This window comes from Miniopterus schreibersii (assembly GCF_964146895.1).
Source record: "Miniopterus schreibersii genome assembly, chromosome: X".
Taxonomy (NCBI): Eukaryota; Metazoa; Chordata; class Mammalia; order Chiroptera; family Miniopteridae; genus Miniopterus; species Miniopterus schreibersii.
In genome coordinates, this window is record NC_138104.1 from 88,972,382 (window position 1) to 88,994,541 (window position 22,160).

At 37.8% G+C, this 22,160-nt stretch overlaps 1 protein-coding gene across 1 annotated transcript; it reads left to right on the forward strand.

Moving 5' to 3' along the window:
• The first annotated feature begins 2,272 nt into the window (after positions 1-2,272).
• On the forward strand, positions 2,273-21,067 carry TASL (TLR adaptor interacting with endolysosomal SLC15A4). Its single transcript, XM_081126485.1, has 2 exons — positions 2,273-2,503; positions 17,255-21,067. The coding sequence occupies exon 2, from the start codon at positions 17,256-17,258 to the stop codon at positions 18,147-18,149; it is 894 nt and encodes a 297-aa protein (XP_080982611.1). The 5' UTR covers positions 2,273-2,503; position 17,255; the 3' UTR covers positions 18,150-21,067.
• The last annotated feature ends 1,093 nt before the right edge of the window (positions 21,068-22,160 follow it).

The following is a 22,160-nucleotide window of genomic DNA, read 5'->3' on the forward strand; positions in this document are numbered from 1 at the left end:
AAATTGGACAGATACATGCAAAAATTTGAAACTAGACCACTTTCTTACATCATATACAAGAATAAACTTAAAATAAAGAGTTAAATGTAGGACTTGAAATCATAAAACTCCTAGAAGAAAACATAGGCAGTAAACACTCTGATATTGCTCTTAGTAATATTTTTTCTGATATATCTCCTTGGGCAAGGGAAACAAAAGGAAAAATAAACAAACGGGACTACATCAAACTGAAAAGTTTTTGCACAGCAAAGGAAACCATCAACAAAATGAAAATACAACCTACTGAATGGTAGAACATATTCACCAATGATACACCTGATAAAGGGTTAATACCCAAAATATATAAAGAAGTCATACAACTTAACACCAAAAAACCCCCAAACAATCTGATTAAAAAGTGGGGAAAGGACATGAACAGACATTTCTCCAAAGAGGACATACAGATGGCCAGTAGACACATGAAAAGATGCTCAACGTCACTAATTATCAGAGAAATGCAAATTAAAATTAGAATGAGATATCACCTAACACCTGTTAGAATGGTCACCATCAATAAATCAACAAACGACAAGTGTTGGCGAGGATGTGGAAAAAGGGAACCCTTATGCACTGTTGGTGAGAATGCAAATTGGTACAACCACTATGGAAAACAGTATGGAGGTTCCTCAAAAAATTAAAAATAGAACTATCATATGACCCAGCAATGCCACTTCTGGGTATTTATCTGAAAAAGTCCAAAACACTAATTCGAAAACACATATCCACCCCTACGTTCATTGCAACATTATTTACAATAGCCAAGATATGGAATCAACCCAAGTGCCCATCAAGAGACTAGCAGATAAACAAGTGAAGGTACATATATACAATGGAATATTACTTGCCCATGAAAAATAATGAAATCTTACCATTTGCAACAACATGGATGGACCTAGAGGGTATTATGCTAAGTGTAATGTCAGACAGAAAGACAAATATCTTATGATTTCATTTATATGTGGAAACTAAAAATCTATATAAATGAACAAACAAAACAGAAACAAACTGATGGTTGCCAGATGGGAGGGGGTTTGGGGGGCTGGGTAAAAAAATGAAGGGATTAAGAAGTACAAGTTGGTACTTACAAAGTTGTAATGGGGATATAAAGTACAGCATAGGGAATATAGTCAGTAATATTATAATAACTATGTATGGGGCCAGGTGGGTACTAGACATAACTTCTTAAGTTATATAAATGTCTAACCATTGTGCCGTACACCTGCAACTAATATAAAGTCGAATGTCAACTGTAATTGAAAAATAAAAAAGGGAATAAAAATATGACTTAAAATACTAGTTTTCAAGTAGAAATTTCAAAATGTATAGAGTAAAATGTAAGATTCATTCTCAAAAGTCAATTGCTTATTTCTAGTTTTCTGTGTATCCCTTTAGAAACATTCTATGTATAAGCAAATATATATGTGTGTGTGTGTGTATATATATATACACACACACACACACACACATATGTATACATATGCCTTTAAAAATACAAATTGGAACATGTTATGTTTTTGTTAAAGAATGGATTTTGGAGATCTTTCCCTATTATTAGACATTAAACTACCTCACTCCAACAATTGCATAGTATTCTAAGATAGGAATCTCTTCCCATTTTTTTAGCCAATATCTTATTTGTGAATTTTTTCCATGAGTTTACTTCCTTCATCAATGCTGCAACAAATATCTTTTCACATGTCTGTGCACAGGTGCAAATATATCACATGGATAAGTTTATAGAAGTGAAATTGTTGGGCCAAAGGATATAAATATAAAAAACACACAACTTTGACAGGTACTGGGAAATTGCCCTAAAAATATTTATAAACTCATCAATAGTACATGAGAGTGCCTGTTTCTACAAAACCTTGCCACTAAGTGTTTTCATGAATTTTTTACCTATGTTAATTTGAGAGAGAAAATGGTTTTAAGTTGCATTTTTTAAAACTATGAGTACAGTTAAGAAACATTACTTCTTAAAAATTATAATTAGTGATAAGACTGAGAATTTCCTAAATCGTATCTGACTTTGGCTCTCTTCTGGGAGAGAGGTCCTATAATTTAGTTATAGGAGTAAATTGATAGGGGTCTTACATAATGCGTAATGATAAACTGTTTTAACAAGAGACAGTTTCATAGATAGGTTTCACTTTTTGAAAAAGGGGAAGAAACACCATTCTGTGGCTCGATGTGGGTTTGTCAGTTATTGCCTCCCCCCTTTCCGGGACTTCCCACTGTTGTTCTTTAGAACAAATCAGACGAGCAAAACAACTCTTTTTCCATTGGATTACTTATAAGAAAAATGGAAATGCAACAAGCAGCTTAGTTTCTTGTTTTTGAGTAGTGGAAGTTACACTCACCAAAGGCTTGCGAACATTTCTGGATAAAGCACTGGCTGGCTTGTTCATCCCTGTATGGTCAATCGTGTTTCTGCAGGACCAAAGGAGCAGAGTGGTTAGTGAAGGTAAGAAAATGAGGCAACAGGCCCTATAACTGCTGACTTTTTCTGCCATTTCTCTTCTCATGCTCATTTAGTTCCTTTAACCTCAGAACTCAGATCCAACCTTATGACTCGTAAAATGCTTTTCTAGTTTACCAAAGCAGAGGCGAGTGGGAGTTTAAATATTCAATGGAGTTGGTCAATAAAGACAAATTAGGTCAAACACTTCCTTCTCTTACCTCCTCATGTTCACATTTGGGGCTTTTCTAAAATATTGTTTTACCCCCCAAAATTGACTGGTCTGATCAAATATTTGTTGCGTAATTTATTCAGTCCTCGTTCGCTAATTTCTATACAGGTTTAGCTTCTGTATTTTTAAAAGAAAGCCAACTAACTGTACTTTCATTTTTTTTTTTTTAAAAAGGCCGAAAACCCTAAGCAGAATTTTGCACAGAGAGCAGAACTCTTGAATTGTGACAGTGATGTAGTTTTAGAGAGGAATACAATCACAATAAATTCCAACTGGATTTACTCTCAATTATTCATTCAGTGAGCTTGTGATAAGTGTTTTCTGAGTAGCAGGACATGTTCAAAGTAAATGTGATCTGCAGTGATGATGCTTTTCGAATTGCCATCTGGGTTATTTGGGGAGAATCTACTTTGTGGGCTTTTGTTTGGATCATCTTTACACTTGATTTTCACCAAAAAACCGAGAAGCAGTTGTTGGAATTATCTTTAGACCTGTTCAAACATTCTTCTTCTTGGGCACATGTACCTGTGCTTGAATATAGGCCTTGTTTGGCCAGTATATTTATATGGATATTTTTAGAACATTGCTTGCATTGGTCAGTATAAGAACCTTGTGTTTCTGAACTTGAGAAGCTTCTTGAGGAAGTAGAGAATATTTAAAATGTGGGTAAAACATTCATATTACAATGGTAATGCTGGAGATATACAAAGGTAGTGCGCTAATTCTAATATCATTTTGATGCAATGTTTCAGTAGTGATTTCAAGTTACTGAACCATTTCCAATCACATACCTAAAGATTATCTTAGATATCTGATACTGTCCCTCTATGCTCTTCACAAACATGATAGAGTGCAAATTTATCTTCAGTGGTTATTTACACCCCCCAATTTTTGTTGTGCAAAGTTTCAAACCTATATTAAAATAAAAATGCCAAGAATAGTACAATGAACGCCCATATTTCCATCACATAGATTAGTTGTAGCTATTTGCCACATTTATGTTCTCTCTCTGTCTCTCTCTCTCTGTATATATACGTACACACAAATATACACAGCTTTTTCCTGAACTGTTCGAAAGTATATTATTGACTTTAGGGCACATGACACTTCCAAATTCTTGAGCATGTATTCTCTATGAAAAAGGGCAGACTTCTACATAATTATAATGCAAAGTAAATTTAACATCAATAGAATCTTGTTATAGAACAAATAATTCATATTTAAATTTCCCTAATTATCCACGTGTACTTTAGACAGTTTTTATTTTTTAAATCCAGGATCCAATGACTTATCTTGCATTGCATTTGGTTTAAATGCTTACAATTATGTAAAGGTTAACATTAATTGACATAACTGAAGATATAATCAACAATGATTAACAATAATAACACCAAAGAAATTTAACACCAGTCAATACTACTATGATCACTTTTTAAATTTTTTTAGTGCTCTCATTTTGTGTCAGGATAATTTAAAAATAATTTTTATTAGCTTTACTTTTTCTATTTGTGAGATGTAAAGACAATATGAAAAAATCCAAACTATAAAAAAATATATTTACTAATATTTCTGTACCAAAATTTACATTTTCTGAAATAAGGAAATTTACATATCCAGATAAAGCCCTTGGAAGTAGTTACCTTTGGTCATAAGGATCTAAGAAAATTTACTTACTTGGTGATGTTAACATGGAAAACAGAGGCCTTTTGACTTACTACCTTAGCCATCAAATTAGACTTTCAGAAGTTAATTTGTTAAGAAAGAATCACTTCACATTTTATAGAATAGATAATCCCAAATTATATGTTTTGTGACAAGAATTGAAGCATGGATGAGTGATACTTTAGAGCATCTGTAAACAAATGCCACATAAGATGAAATAATAGGGATATAAGACAAGGTATATGATTAAGTGAATAGTTATTTCCAGCTCTAAAGAACGTGCACTTTCAAAGATAACATGTTTTAATATACAAGGAGATCCTTCCTAAAGGAATCCCTTGTTTTGGGTAAAGTTCTTATATCATTTGCTAAAAAAATTTAAAACATAATACAGATTTGGTTATAGTATTGTAACTAGGTAGTGAGCAAAATAATATTCAAGTTTTTCAATGATAGCCTTTCATTGGTTTATCTGCAAAGCTCCCAAATCAATAAGCTCTTAAAAAAACATAGGTTGGAATTATGGAATCTAGAATTTAGATTATAGGGGAAATAGAGAAGTGGAGAGATGAAATAGAGTATTTTGAGCATGTGGGGGTATTACAAATAACATCCTTGATATATCACCTACACATAATCTTGACAAGAGAGTTTGATTCACCCTCAGTTTTTAAAAAAAATATCTTTATTGATTTCAGAGAAAGGAAAGGAGAGGGGGAGAGAGAGAGAGAGAGAGAGAAACATCAATGATGAGAGAGCCATTAATCAGCTGCCTCCCACAAGCCCCACACTGGGGATCGAGCCCGCAACCCAGGCATGTGCCCTGACCGGGAATCGAACCGCGATCTCCTGGATCCCAGGTCGATGCTCACCGCTGAGCCACGCTTGGCCGGGCACATCCTCAAACTTGAGGCAAAAAGTAAATTTGCTCACCCGATTAGAAAGGTAAAAAAATAATAATGTGTTGAAGAATGTCAGTGGGAACAGTTAATCTCAAACATTGCTGGTGAGAGACTAAATGGGCCCAAGCTACTTGAAAGGCAATTTGCAATAGCTATGATCTAGTAGTTCAGCTTTTCCAAATCAGGCCTAAGGAAGCATTCATGGAAGCATGTGCAGTGATTACACGTAACAGAGAAGCAAGAGACACCCGAACGGCTGCTGTGAGAGATGATTTGCTACCATGAGCTGTGCCTGTAGACATACGATTCCGTAACTGTGAAAAGGCAGATCTATATAAGCAGACATGCTGACAGGTGGGAACCAAATTGCACCCCAGCTAGCTAGGCCTAAGATCTTCTATGGAGCAGCAGATGCTGTCTTCCTGTCTTTAGCTCCAGAACGTTACATCCTGTGATGTGGGAGGCAGCCCCATCCCACTGCCTCCATTTTTATGTGGCTGTGGTCTTCTCTGCACCCTTTCTCACCCCAGACCCTCAGATGTCTTAGTTTGCATGCACACAAATTGTTCTTCTAGGGACAGGATCTGTTCTGCTGCCTTATTGCTTCCAACTCCCCCACTTGCTACTAATCCCCAAACTTCCTGCTTTCCTTTATTTTTTTATGTTTATTTTTTAATTTTTTCAAATTTTTATTTAAAATATTACAAATGTCCCTTTATCTCCCCAATGACCCATTCCACCCCATCCCACCCCCCTCCCCAGTCTCCCCTCCCCACCATTGTCCATCTCCTTGGATTGTGCATATATGCTCCTTTTAAAAAATATATGGTTTTATTTTTAAAATGTTATTGATTTTAAAAATTTTATTTATTTTTAAAATATCTTTATTGATTTCAGAGAGGAAAGGAGAGGGAGAGAGATAGAAACATCCATGATGAGAGAGTCACTGATTGGCTGCCCCCTGCTGGGGATGGAGCCCAAAACCCAGGCATGTGCCCTGACAGGGAATGGAACCTTGATCTCCTGGATCTTAGGTCGATGCTCAGTCGCTGAGCCACGCCATCCCGGGCCCTGTTTTCCTTTTGCCATTGCCAGTTACTCCTTCATTCAAAAGATGCCCCAATGATTTATTTCACTGTTTAAGGTAGCAGCTGATTTTGCTAAAGTTTCACCCAATCCTGATAAATGCTATATTGGGGTAAAGGAGAGAAGACCTAGAATCTCTTTCTGAGGGACATGGATTCTGCATGGATGGTTAGGGCTCTGAAATGCTGATATATGAGATGAGATTTGAAGGGTATGGATGGTGGGCCAGGGGACAGATAGGGAACCGGGGCTCTCAGGACAAGAAAAAATACACAAGTACCTGGGATGGGCATGGAGCTTGGGAGAAAGTGGAAATTCAGCATGCTTGGGTCCTGTGTCCTGTGGGGCATAGGTAGAGATGAGATTGGGAAGGCAGAGAAGGACCACCTGTCTCGAGGGCCTAATGTGTATGGACTTTATCCTGGAGGTGATAGGGAACTGTTAATATTTAAACAGGGCATCTGTAATATTAAATTACTTTGCTTGTAAAATTAAGGGTGAGATGGTATCAGACTATAGCAGTGGAAATGGTTAAGGAAAGTATTCACATGGTTAGATTAAAAGACCAGAGGATAGCCCGGCCGGGCGTGGCTCAGCGGTTGAGCATCAAGCTAGGATCCAGGAGATTAAGGTTCGATTCCCGGTCAAGGCACAGGCCCGGGTTGTGGGCTCCATCCCCAGCAGGGGGCGTGCAGGAGGCAGCTGATCAAGGACTTTTTCATCATTGATGTTTCTATCTCTCTCTTTCCCTTCCTCTCTCTGAAATCAATAAAGATATAATAAAAAATAAAGACCAGAGGATAATTGTATATACCAAAGACATGAGCACTGCTACACAATTGGGACATATATGTAGTCCTCTGGGGTGGGCATTGGCTGTCTTCCTGGAGCTTTTCTTTCTGAACTTCATTGTACCTTCCTTCCTTTATGCAGCAATGCTGTTGTTATTAAATGGAGCCAAGATTGATAACTCTTTTCCTGGAAGGACTAATTGCTTGTCATGGCTGTGATATTAATTGCTCTCCACTGTGCAGTAATGTGATATGCTTTAAGATCATACCACATGCTTTGGAGTTTGTAAACTTGGACTTGGACCTTTCCTCTAGTACTTAGTTGCTTTGTGACCTTGGGAAGGTCAGTTTTCATATCCAAATCTCAATTTTTCTCATTTGGAAAACCCAGATTATATTACAGGGTGGGGCAAAAGTAGGTTTACAGATGTGAGTACGTGAAACAGTTTATTCTTGTATTATTATTTATTAATTATTGTATTATTTTCTTTTTAAAATATATTTTTATTGATTTCAGAGAGAGGAAGGGAGAGGGAGAGAGAGGCAGAAACATCAATGATGAGAGAGTCATTGATCGGCTGCCTTCTGTACGCCCCCTGCTGGGGATCGAGCCTTCAACCCAGATATGTGCCCTGATGGGGAATAGAACTGAGATCTCCTGGATCCTAGGTAGATGCTTAACCGCTGAGCTATGCTGGCTGGGCTATTGTATTATTTTCTATATGGACAACTATAAACCTACTTTTGCCTAACCCTATGTATATAACATGAAGTATTATTATAAGATTAGGGGTAATTTGTGGAAAGCACCTGACACAATTGCTATTATTATTATGCCCTATCCAACTTATTGCATCTGCTTTTTGACTTAGGTCAAGGGTAGGGAAGCCATGGCCAATGGACCAAATTGGTCCTCTGCTTGTTTTTGTAAATAAAGTTTTATTAGAACACAGCCACATCCATTTGTTTATGTATTGTCTCTGGTATCTTTCCTGCTATGATGGCAGAGTAGTTTTAACAGAGACCTAAAATATTAAATACTTGGCCTTTTATTAAAAAAAGTTTGCTGATCCTTAACTTAGGTTTTTCCAAATGTTCCCTCTTATAAAGTTCTTCCTTCTTTAGATTTTCTCTTTGAATCCATGCTTGTGTTGTTTGTGTTGAGTGTAAATTAAAAGTGTGTTTATGTACAGAAGTTAAAACAACAGCTTTCTGAGAAACTATGTAAATGCTAGTGTGGAAGGAAAACTTTGTTGCAATTTCTTCTGAAATCCAAGTAAATGATTTACCAAAGTGCTGTACTTCAGCACATATTTCTAAGTTGTGAATTTGCACATAAGGTTAATTTTGGTATTCCCCTGTCTGGTAATTATTAATGTAGGCTAAATTTGCCTAAAACATTTCATCTGCAACTGTCCTTGGGTGTCTCTTTCTTCACACTTAACCACTCATGGGAAATTCTAAAAATATTTAGATATTATATATATACTCCAAATATACATATACGGCTTCTCTATGATGAGAAATAAAAATTCAAGTGATAAAATATCTTTGAACAATTGAAGTAATCCATTGGGTCAAGTTTTAGTGTCTCAGAGGAAATGAAGTCTAATAATGTAAACATTTGTTTGAAGTATACATTTTGTAGTACCTTGAAGAGACTGAGTGATATCATAAGAATTTCACTGGTAACCACTTAAAGGTATTAAGAAAAAATGCCAACAACTAATCAAAATAAACCCAAATAACTTTCCCTCTTTATTTTTAAATTGTAGAATGTCATGATGTACAGCACTGTTTTCATTCTAAAGATACATGAAAGAGTTTTAATGAAGATTAAATTAGTCAGCATATGTATAATTTTTGTTTATGAGTTTCATCCAATACTCTGCAGAGCTTTAGAACAATCTTTGAAAAGCTGCTTTAGCATGCTTTCTGCTGCCCTCTGCTGCTAACTTTTCAGAAATGAATTTCCAATTCTGAGTAATGCTCACTAACCCTCTTTCTCTTCTCTTAATATAGTCATTTAACCCCTGCAATATTAAAGTTTGAAGGGACTCTATAGGTAATTTAATACCACAGATGAGAAGTTAATTTAATTTACAGATAAAAACTTGAGTCTCTGAGAGGTTAAGCAACAAATGAAAGTGGGCTCTGTTTCTGACTGCCAGTGTTTGACTTCTTGGTGCCTGTGGGCACACTACTTAATTTTCATATCTATAAAATGGATATAATAATAGTACCTACATCTTAAAGTCTTTGTGGGGATCCATTGATTTATTACATCAAAAGCACTTAGGATAGTATCTGGGTTGTAGCTAGTACTAATGTTAGCTATTTTATAAACTTGTCACTAACTAGACTAAAACCACAGCTAGTGACAAGGTCAGTACTAGAATTCTGGTCCCTTGACTACCAGTTCAATAATTTTCTTTTACCTTAGAGAGTCTCAATACATAACTAAATTTTAACCTGTAAATGTGAATTTTTAAAATGTTACCTGTTTAATACATTTGAAGCTCTTGTAGTCTTTACAAAGCTACATAATACCGCAACTCTTGCTGTCACTCAACTGTTCAAGGCAGGCTCCCCAAGGAAATTATTACAAATACTCACAGGCTCCTCAAGCTCCCAATATAAAGTCCTACTGCTCACAGTTGAGAGATGGTTTTACTGTTGATTTTAAGTAACCTCTCTAATGAGCTCCCTGCCTGAATCTCCAATAGAGAATGTACCTCATGTCGGACTCAGGAGAAACTAAACTAAACCCAACAGCTCCCTTTCCAGTTCCTTCTCCTGATCTCCCCATTTTGGTCAATGCTGGTGCCATTTTCCAGCATCCAGACTCAAAGTTACTTTTGCTTTGCTCCCTTCTCTCATGTACTTTGATGTCCGAGAGTCTTGGTCTCTTAAATTCATTCCTTCTCTTCCTTTTTTGATACCTCCCTCCTGGTTCCTGACCCAATCACCTCATGAGGCTGCTGGATTCATCCCCACCTAACATGGGTCCTTAACTCCAATATTACTTTGGTGAAATTCATCTGGCACTTTACCAATCGATTACATCATGCCATGAATCAGCTTAGTCATCCGCCAAAGCTTAGTATTGTCTGCAGGGTAAGTAGAATAGCCTCAGCCTTCCATGACCCAATTTACCTCTCTAACCTTATCTCCCACTCCTCCCTCACAGGAATCTTGTCCTAGACATTAGGACACACTTTCTGCCTTTCCATCACTGGACCTACCTTGAGCTCCACACATCAGAATGGTAGCGTTCTTTTTCCACCAGAATAAAAGTACTAACAAAGTTCTCAGTCAATGGCAAATAGGGGAAAAGGTCCATTACTCAAAACAAATCCTAGACTCTCTTCCTTCATCGTTATGAAGGAGTGGAGATTATATGGACTACTCATAAACATCATCCACATAAAGTAAAAAAGAATCCATTAAGGTTGATTATTTATTATGAAAAGAAATAGGATAAAGAGTGGGAGATTTGGGATATGTCTGAAGGAGAACAAGGCAGAATAAAGAGTGATTCTGAAAATTGTAACATTTTAGTAAAGGCTCTTAGGTGACCATGGCAGAGAAATAACACTTGTATCCCACCTAGACTGGTCTCTATTACTGACCCACATAAGAATGACAGCACAGGCCTCTCTACTTTCATTGGCCTTCTCACCTCTCTCTCCTTCCTCACTGCGTGTTCAAATTCTTCTTGTTCTTTAGGGCCAAATAAAGATTTACCGTTTACTCAGTGATCTCTCTTTCTCTTCTTTCCCCTTAGACTGCGCAATATCTTTAATCACAAACTCAGCTGTGCAGGAAATGTCCCCTTCTCTTCCCATCTTAGTTACTTGAAAAATATTTATCTGTAATTCTTATTTTAATTAAAACATTAATTATATAATTTGGGTCAAATAATTCTAAGATGTTTGCTATGAAAAAAAACCACATCCCTTTTCCAGAAGCAACTACTTTAATTATTTGATATTAACTACCACTTCTTTAAATAGCATGTATATGTTGCAACTTTTGTTTTTTTCCGTTTGGGACATTATTTATTGACTTGTCACTGTGAAAATAAGGATTTAGTTACCTTTCTTGCCCTGGCTTTCACCAAGTATATACATTTTTTTCCTGTTCCTCTTACTATATGGACTGGCTACCAAGTCTGGACACATAGGCAAATGCCCAAGACAAGTTTTATTGATATCACATTACTAGAAATGATAAAACATTGCCCAGCTGATTCCTGGTCAGGGCACATGCCTGGGTTGTGGGCTTGATCCCCAGTAGGGGGCATGCAGGAGGCAGCAAATCAATGGCTCATCATTGATGTTTCTATCTCTCTCTCCCTCTCTCTAAAATCAATAAAGACATACTTAAAAAAAAAAAAGCAAAAAATAGAAATGATAAAACATTACCTGTTTCCTGACTTTATTGTCATCTTGTGGTTATACTTTAAATTTGGTTCGATCAATTTTCAGTGACATATATTATTATGACTATGCAGAAACTATTTACAACTCAGCCATGTAGCGAACCAGTTTTTTGCTGTACAACTTTTTCTTAAATTATGAGCTGGAATTTATAATCTTCTAGATCTGTGGTGTGTAATATGGTACCCAAATGTGGCAATTTAAATTAAGATTTCAGTCACACTAATCACATTTCAAGTACTCACTAGTCACACGTGCTTTCGGATATCACATTGGGCAGCACAAATATTGAACATTTCATCACCACAGAAAATTCTGTTGGACAGCACTTTCATCACCTCAGAGACAACCTACGAGACTACACAATTAAAACAAAACATGTTTGGGAACTATTCACATAGGCATTCTAGACTTCTCCCAATAAAAACAATGAAAATGTTGAAAGGAAGTTCTATATAGATACTATTTCAAAACAGCAAAAAAAAAATCTCAGCTAAGGCTCCCATTTTGTTACCCCACATCTAAAAGTTTATGCTTGTGGTTCATCAACTTTTGATATTCCTTGAAAAGAGTACAGAAATGAATGAATTAATCAGATATCACTCTAAAATTATTGCTATGACAGTGATCATCCTGTGAACTTTAAATTGCCATTATAATGACCAGTCTTCAGTATTTTAAAATTTTATGTTATCACCTTTACTATCTTCTAAGTCTGTGCTCTTCAATGTAGTGCTATGTGGTGTTTCAAATTAATTTATATTAAATAAAATTAAAATTTAGTTTTATTAGCCACATTTCAAGTGCTCAGTAGCCATATGTGGCTATTGGTTAATATTTGGGACAGCACAGATATAGATCATTCCATCATTCCAGAAAGTTCTGTCAGACAGTGTTGGTTTAGATTTTTCATTTCCTTAGCTTTTCCTAATTCACCCCTAAAGTCTATAGCCAATTATATAAATATTATTTTGTGATGGGCAGACTTACTCTCTTCAGTTTCATCTTTATCTCCAGAAGATGTCTGATTTGTTCTAAAGAGTCAGGCTGCTTTTTGAGCCTGTTACACAGCTTTCATCCTGGAATGTTCTTTTACTTTCATTATGGGTAGGACTCTCTGACACTTCCTGGGCCAAGGACAAAAAATGGGGAGCCTCAGTCTGCAGCCCTTTTATCTTCTCTTCCTAGTCCTGGCTCCCATACCCAGTTTTAGTGCACAGACCCAACAAAAAGCCACTCCTTTGTCACTATTGGGCCTGGGCATGTGTGCATGTCCAGTCCCTAAGTTGGCTCTAGTCATGATGGATTTGGAGAGAAGCCTGTGCGAACCCTGAGATGGGGTCTGGGTGATTTGAGCAGGGAATTCGGAGGTCCCGAGTACCAGGAATGTGGTTTAGAAGGCAAGAGTGTAGAGACTGGGTGAGTTCCATCATGTTGGCTTCTAGGGCTCCTCACCCCATTGGGGGAGGGGCGCAGCTGCAGGAGAGCCAGAGTGGGGGGCCCTTTCCAGCGCGAGGTTTGGAAGAGGGTGTCAGGCTCTCTTAGTCTGAAGGCTCCTTTGTTTCTCTCCTGTGCTGGATTTCCCATCTCCTGTATCTGTTTTCTCCTTTTTATTGATTTTCTTACTCCTTTCAGAGGAACACCTCTTCCATTCACTTTCTAAGAAAGTTGCCCAGGAGATGAACTATTTGAGACTTTGACTTTAAAATATCTCTATTCTATCCTCATACTTAATTGATAATTTGGTCATTCAAGTCTAGGTTGAAAGAATTTTTGTTCAAGAATTTTTAGACATTGTTGCATGGTCATCTTGCTTCTCATGTGGTTGAGAAGTCTGCAGATTCTGGTTCTTGGACTTGTTTCCTGTCTTTTTCTCTCTCTAGAAACTTATAGTATTTTTTCTTTGATCTGAGTGTTCTACCATTTCACAATAATAATAAGAGGTGTAATCTATTTTTACCCAGTATTTTTAGAGCTCATGTCCTTCAGGTCTGGGAAATATTGTTGAATTCTTTGAATTTCTCCTGTTTACTCTGTCCTCTTCCTGAACCTTCTACTATTCAGATACTGGATCCCCTGGACTGGTTTTCTAATTTTCCCTTTATCTCTACTATTTCCCATCTTATATTTTTGTTCTACTTTCAAAGTGGGAACTTGCCTCAACTTTACCTTTCAATCATTCTATTGAGTTTTAAAATTCTATATCTTTTTTAATTTTCAAAAGCTTCAGAATGTTTTTAAATATGTTTTTAATTCAAGGTTGCAATGTTATCCTTATTGCCTTGAGAATATTGATGGTACTTTCTCCTACCCCTACCCCAAATTTGTTTCCTCTAAGTGGCTATTTCGGTCTCTCTCATTCAGAGCTTTCCACAGATATTTCAGAATTCTACAACTTATATTTAAGGATTGGGGATCCAAAAAGCTAAATGGACTGTATTGATTGTGAACTTGAATGAAGGGTGATCTGGTTGCCTCATTTAGTTGGGGGAACCTCTGATGTCAGTTACTCTTCTCAGACTAGTCTCATTCCCCAGAACAGTCTTCCAATAGCCTGCCTGGAAGGTGGATGTCCCTTCACCAGCATTCTGAGAGTTAAAGGGAGAGGTCATGGATCTCAGCATCTAAATGCATATGTTTATTTAATCCATCTGTTATAGGTTCAGTAATTCAACTCTCAGCTGGTATCTCATAGCCTAGAGATCCTATATTTTATTTTTCAGAAAATAAATCTCAAGTGTTCCTTTGGGGATGAAGATGGGAGATGGTCACCTGGCTGCCTGGAATGAGGAGGATCTGGGTTTCTTACTGCCTTTTAAATAAACTTTCAATCAATCTTTCTTATTTTAGATACATTCCCTTTACCCTACTTCCAAAGGGTACATGGTGCTACCAGTTCCTGAACATTTAGTAAAATTAAAATCAGATTGGCTCTTGGGTTTTCCCATGGGTCTTGTAAGATTTAGCCTTTTCAGGTCTCCTAAGTCATTAACCCCTGGCCTCCTACTTTCCAGTTCTAAAATGTTATTGCTTTAGTCTCTTCTCTTGTTCTCCCCCCTTTTGTGGATTATATCTTAAAAAATCACTTACTGCTGTTTTAGTGAAGTTTAGGGAATGGAAAATATGTGCACATGCTTAACCAGCTATTTTTCCTGGAAATCTTTGCTTTTCTCTACCTCAGTTTGATTTTGCTTTTGAGCTCAGCTCACATTCTCCCGAGTAATCTCTGTCAATCAGGATTTCCTCAGTCACTTCAGGGCTCCATCTTCCTTGGGTTTGCCTGTAAGTTCCAGCTTCCTTACCTAGAGCCATAACGTCAGTTGGAGATGTGGGGATGGGGGCATCTCTGATTGTCATGTAGTCACACTGGCATCCATGGTAACTTCTCAACCTTCACTTGGCCCTTGGTTAACATCTGCAGAGATCATGTCTGCAGTCTTCCCATTCCAAATCTAGGTCTTCTCCAGTTTGGCAGGCCCTGGACAGCATGCTGGTGTGTGAGCAGACTTGTTGAGGCAGCCTTTGATCTGTCCTCCTGGGCAATCCACATGGCTGGTTTTCTTCCTGCTCTTGCACCATGCTGGGCAGGAGACAATTTTGTGAGACTTCCTGCTTCCTCAGATTCTACCTGGGATATAGGGCACAAATGTCTTCTATTTTTGGCTCCCAAACCTATCTGGAGCCATACTGTTTCAGTCCATGGGAGATTCCATCCACTGAGTATATTGCTGATGCATAAATATTATGCCTTAAGTTTTGTAGGGCTCCGGATTCTGAAGCTTAAAAGCTCAGGTTATGATATCTCAAAAGCCATTTCTCTAAAACTATGGTTTCTGCTGAGAGTTTCTGAAGCCAGTTTAGAAACTCAAAAGCTGAAAGTTGCACTTCTGCTCTGGGTTTCTACAATGATGTTCTGAGGCCTTGAAAGGGGAAGGCCTTAGCTGCAGCCTGGGTGGGGTGGAGTGGGAAGCTCAGGAAATAACTGCCTCCCTATGAAGCCTTTATTGTAAACCTTTTTGCTCTGTTAATTATCTTCTCATGTATCTAAAGATTTGCCTTTTCACCTGGATGTTCAGTTTGCTGAGATCAGAACCACACTTAGACAATTTTTTTCAGGAAAGGAAAACATTTTCTTTATCCTTATAACTGTCCAGCATACAAAACCACTTCATGGATTTGTTGAAAATCTTTAATTTTGTATCTTTATGGCACATGACTATACCTAGAATATAAACATTTAAATAATTGATAAATTTGCTGAATATATCTTGGAACAGTTCCAAAAAGAGAAAATAAACTTTGAAAATATTCTTATACAATTAAAACAATTACATTAATTATATTTATAATATTTACTTTATACAATTAAAAATTTTACTTGGGCAATAACTGCATGAATAGAAAAGAGATGCTAATATTTAAAAAAGGACCCTTATGTATGGTTAAAATAATCCTATTCTAATTTGACTTTTCAATTCAGCTTCATGTTGACAGGTCTGTTTTAGAAGCCCAGCTTTCAAGGACAAAGAGGACCAGTTTTCCTTGTTGTCTCTTGCCCAGTGCCAAGAATGTCAGTGTGTTCCTTTTTTAGAAAATGCAGCTGCTGGTTTCTAGCCTATTCTAGACACTCCAGACTCAGGTGACAACTGCTGAGGGCGGGGAGGGGAGGCAGGTGTATAGAAAGCCCATGGTCAGGAAAGCTGTTGGGTAACTAGGGTAGAGGTAAATACATTAGTTGGGTGCAGAAACATTACCAGGACTTATTGTGAGAAGTAGGTGGGATAGAGCAAGCAGGAAACTCGTCCTGTGCTGCAAAGGTTGGTGAGGCCTCATGGTCCTTCATGATGGGTTGATAGTAAATTAATTTCATACCATGCCATTGTTGTCCATTATTTAATTCGAATTAAGAAATATCTTTTGAGTCCCTCTTAAATGCAACAACTGTGCCAGTTCCGAGGGATAAAATCCAAAGATGGGTAAAATATTGCTCTATTTTCAGTAGAACTTGCCTCATTATTATTCTCATAACCCACCAGGTATGTTGCTTCCCCAATGCGCAGCTTCTCAATCACTCTCCACTTCCTCTGGGGCAGGATGCAAATGCCTTTGCCTGACTCCTAAGGCTCTTCACAAGCCAATTGCAGCCTATTTTCCCAGCCCCTTCTGCTTGCAGTCGGCATCGTGATATACGGTGACTAGGCCATGCCACCACATTCTCTTATAACTCTGTGCCTGTGGCTGGAACTCCTAGTCTTCACAATTTAGCTGAAACGTCATCTTCTCTGCGACACATCCTGAAACTCCTCCTTCTTCTACCCAAGTGGAGTTAGGGGCTCCTCTTCTTTACTTCGTTTGTGCCTATCACTATTCGAACCCTCGGCGATATATCGGAATTGTTTGTATGTAGTTTGTTTTCTCCCATAGTGGACATTTCTTGAAGGATGGAACTGTGTCCTGTTTATCTTTATATCTCCAGCACATGCCATAGTTTTGGTACACAGCAGGCACAGAATTAGCAACGGTTTGGCGAATGATTGAAAAATGACTTCATTTATTTCCTTTACTTTTTTGATATGTCATCTGCCAGTTTAAAAAATTCTGTCTTCACTTGCCCCATCGTTACTCACCAACTCTCTTTGCAGAATGCTGTCGGAAGGGTACCTCAGTGGACTTGCCTACCGGAACAACATCCCCTGGAGCTGCGCATCTTATAATGAGAGCGTGGTGGAGGAAAGGGAGGAAGAGACAGACTCTGCCGCTCTCTCCTGCTCCTCTGTGGACGAAACACAAGTCGGAAGTCTCTACCTGAGCTGCAAATCCTCTGGCAAGTTCATTTCTCCAGTGCATTCGAGAGAGAGCCAACACAGTAGAGATCAGAGACTCACCGTGCTGCAGACAAACCCCAACCCTGTGTTTGAAAGCCCAAACTTGGCTGCAGTTGAAATATGTAGAGACCTCAGCAGAGAGACCTACTTGGTTCCACCTTCCTGCAAAAGTATTTGTAAGAATTACAATGACCTACACATTGCAGGGGGCCAGGTGATGGCCATTAATTCCGTGACAACAGATTTTCCTTCCGAGGGCAGTTTTGAATACGGCCCTTTGCTGAAGTCATCGGAGATTCCTTTGTCGATGCAGGATTCCATCTCTACTCAGCTCAATGACTTTCCCCCAAAACCTATCCAGCGGTATTCGTCCTACTGGAGAGTAACCAGCATTAAGGACAAAAGCAGCCTGCAAATGCAGAAGCCGATTTCTAATGCTGTGCTGAACGAGTACCTGGAACAGAAGGTGGTGGAGTTGTACAAGCAGTACATTATGGACACTGTGTTTCACGACAGTTCCCCTACCCAGATTCTGGCATCTGAACTCATCATGACAAGTGTGGACCAAATTAGCCTCCAAGTGTCTAGAGAGAAGAACCTGGAGACCTCAAAAGCCAGGGATATAGTCATTAGCCGCCTGTTACAGTTGGTGTCCACTGAAATCAGCACTCCTAGCCTCCATATTTCACAGTATAGCAACGTGAATCCGTAATAGAGAGGCTGCTTCCATTCCCCTTGCTCGACTACTCACAACTGAAACACTTCATTCATTTTTGCTGAGAACGTGGAGGAGGGGTTGTGGAGGAGTCAAGAACTAGAGGAGTAAACATTGGCCGGAGGTGAGGTGTGAATTAAGAGGAAATCTCATAATATTACACATGATGAAGAAATGCGGGAAGAGGAGCTATAAAGAATGATTTAAGAGGGCTGTATAGCAACAAAGCAAAAATAAAAATAATTTAAAAAAGCAAAGGTAGGATTCATTTCAAGGTCTGTAGAAATTGGAAAAGAAGCCAAAGGTTTCATTGTAAAGAGTTAAGAATATGTTTGCTACTCATAAATTCCTCCAAGTTGTTTTTTTTCTTGAAGGAAACAAACTGTAGAAGGCTGCTATATTTGGGTAGAGATACAGGTTCAAACAGTTTCAAAATATGTTTATCTCTCTTTTCTATTCTGTATCAGTATATCACTTTAAAATATACTCTTTATAACCATGAAGACAGTAGCAAATTGCAACTGTATTTTTATTTTTGAATGATTACTCAGCTATAGCTACAGCTACAAAACAGTCACTCAAATCTCCTAATTCTGTTTTCTAGTGGAGATGAAATTTTCTAAATGGAAAATACCACATAGTGAATATTAAACTATTTTGTGTTGCTATGTATGATTTTCTTGGTGACACAAAATTATGAATCTTATTTTTCCTCATATTTTTCTCTTCCTTCTCTCCATGCTCTCTTGACCCTTCTGGACTGAGGAAGGGGTCTTCTGTACCTTGAAAACAAGGTCACAAGGTGTAGGGTCCCATGATATCAAATTCTGTAAATTCACACACCAGAATGGTGCCGTTATGAGGGCTGCACTGCTCTACCCCCTTCCTCTAGTTCAGGGATTGGCAAACTAGGGACAGTGGCCAACTATAGCTTGCCAACTGTTGTTATTTTTTGAGATATAATTGACATATAACATCATATTAGCTTCAGGTGGACAACACGATTTGATACTTGTATATATTACAAAATGATCACCACAGTAAATCTAGTTACATCATTTTTTAAAATCCTCACTGATGGATATTTTTTCCATTGCTTTTTAGAGAGAGTGGAAGGGAAAAAGAGAGAGAGAGAAACATTGATGTGAAAGAAACACATCGATTGATTGCCTCCCGCACGTGCCCAAACTGGGGCCGGGGATCTAGCCTGCAGCCAAGGCATGTGCCCTTGGCTGGAATTGAACCTGGGACCCTTCAGTCTGTGGGCCGATGCTCTAACCACTGAGCAAACTGTCTAGCGTTAGTTACATCATTTTTAAGTTCTCATGAGTTAAGAATTTTTAAAACTATTTAAAAATGGAAAAGCCAATCAAAATATTTTGTGACATGGGCAAATTATGATATTAAAAATCAGTGTCCATAAAATAAGGCTGTATTAGAATATAGCCACAGCCATTCATTTATGTATTGTCTATGGCTCCTTTCACACTAGAATGGCAGAGTTGAATAAATGTGACAGAGAACAGATGGCCCACCAAAACCTAATACACTATCTGTCCCTTGAAGGAAGTTTGCCAAAAGTGCAGTACAGTACTGCCTTGCCTATATAATGCTTGCTTGACTTAATTCAGCTTCTCTGGCGAAGATGGCTCTGAGATGGAGACTCAGGGAACTCTGGAGTTGGGGCAGCCCTTCAAAATAGATCTAAATTAAAATTTGAAGGTTGGCTTTGGTTCTCCAGCCAGACAGGAAGGGGGCATAACCTTAGTTGAGGCAATTTAGTTGAGGGCAAAATTCCCAAAGGGGGAATCAAGTGTGAGCCTTCAGCAGCCAAACTCTGAAAGCTGCTGGAGGAATGAACTAATCATCCAGAAGGAGGGATATGTGGAGTGAAATAGCATCCTCTACATTTCTCAGTATTTGTATCTGTAGAATGAATAATTTTTTTTACAACATATAATATTGTATAAGGAAACTTGGTTAAATAATTATTCAAAAATGTTATTCATTGTTTTAAATGTCATAATAATAGCTGCTATGTATTAATAACTTGCTGTGTATTTGGCATCATGTTAAGCATTTTGTATAGATTATCTTATATAATTCTCAAAAAAACCTCTGAGAGAGTGCCTTTTTTTTTTTTAAACAGAGGAGCCAACTGGACTCAGGGAAGTTCAATAATTTGTCCAAGGGCACACAATGGGTGGAGGAACTGGTGGAACTGTATTTGAATCCTGTTCCATTTAACTTGAAAATCCTGGTTCTTAACCACTACCACCTACTCTCATGTTGACCACTATGATTGCCTCATTAAAGACTGGTTTTCTACTCCCAGGGAAAACAACTCAATCTCTTAACTATTATGTTACTTCATTTTTGTAGTGTTTTGCTTGATAATATTTATTTGCATATCTTCCCCCCTCCAGAAGATCAGCTTCAATTTGTTCGTTTCTCCACATGTCAAACAGCACTTGCACATAGTAGGTACCCAATCAATATATGTCAGAGGGATGAATAAGTTTTGGTTGCGTTGGGTACTACATCTGGTGGTCAAAGGGAAAGACCAAAATATGAAAATCAGATGATTGTGACTAGAAAGAAGTGCTATTGAGAGTTCTCAAGGAGAAAATTGACTGAATAAATGAGCTTAATTTCTTACAGCAAGTTAGTAAATAGCATAATAAAATGCACTATAATAAAATGTTATCATGGATATTTTTCCTTTTGCTTACTAAGAAATAATTTGTTACAAAGTACAGATATACCTCAGAGATATTGCAGGTTCAGTCCCAGACTACCACAATAAAGCGATATTACAATAAAGTGAGTCATAATCTTTTTGCTGGTGGAGGGTCTTGCCTTCAATTTGTAAAAAAATGCAACATCTGTGAAGCACAATAAAGCAAAATTCGATGAAATGAGGTATGCCTGTAGACTGGTTCATTTTTTCCAATGAGCATTTATTTGATGCTGTGTTTTTTGGCAGGGTGTTGGAACACTGTGTATTAAACATATGTAGGGAAGACACATCTGTTCTCTGCAAGTTTACTATGTTGGAGAGACTTAGCAAATAACCAGGGAACTAGTACCAATGCCACTTATTAAGCAAGAACTTGGCAAAGTGGTACAAACAGGAATACAATGATTAGTGATTGAACTCAAGTCTGGTAAGTGCTGAAAAGGAGACATGTCAGGAAGTACTGGACAGTGGAAGAACCCAGTGCAGGCAAAGATTCCAAGGAGAAGTGATGGGTATAATTACTTTTGAAGAACAAGACTGGATCTAGGCAGATGGATGGGAGAGATGTTCTAGGCAGAGGCACGGCACAGTTTGGTGTGACAGTTGGATGACTATAATCGGAGCTGAATGAATGCATGATTGGTCAGTATATTAGTTTGCTATTGCTATTGTAACCAGTTAACACAAAATTAATGGCTTAAAACAACACAAACATTATCTTACTGTTATGGTTGCCAGAAGTCCAAAATCATTTTCACTGGGCTAAAATCAAGGTGTTGGCAAGGCTGCATTCCTTGTGGAAGTTTTAGTTTTCAATATCATCTTCATAACAAACATTTTATAGATCACTCATTCCGTCTTTTAAAAATACTTTAAAATATTTACAGCTTTCATTTCAATTGGTAAACTATTACTCCTTGTTTGGATATAGTTATGAATTTTGTGTTCACTATGACCTATTCTGAATATCTTTTTGCTTTATAAGTTTCTTAATTTAGTGAGAAAATTATTTTTACCATGATGCTGTGCTCTACCAAAATTAGTAATAAGTTTACCCTCTCAAAAGTAAAACTTTGTCTTCAAAGTTTAACTTTTTGGCAGCTCTCTCTAGGAAGAATGCCTGCCCTCTTCCCCACCTCCTCCCCCAGGCATGTTTGCTTTGCCTCTCTCTTTCTCCTAAGTTCCAAGGGCCCTTCTTTTGTCTCTGTAACTTGTTTCCTGAGCCCAAGCCTATGTCGTCTACAACTCATTTCTTCTACCTCTGTGAG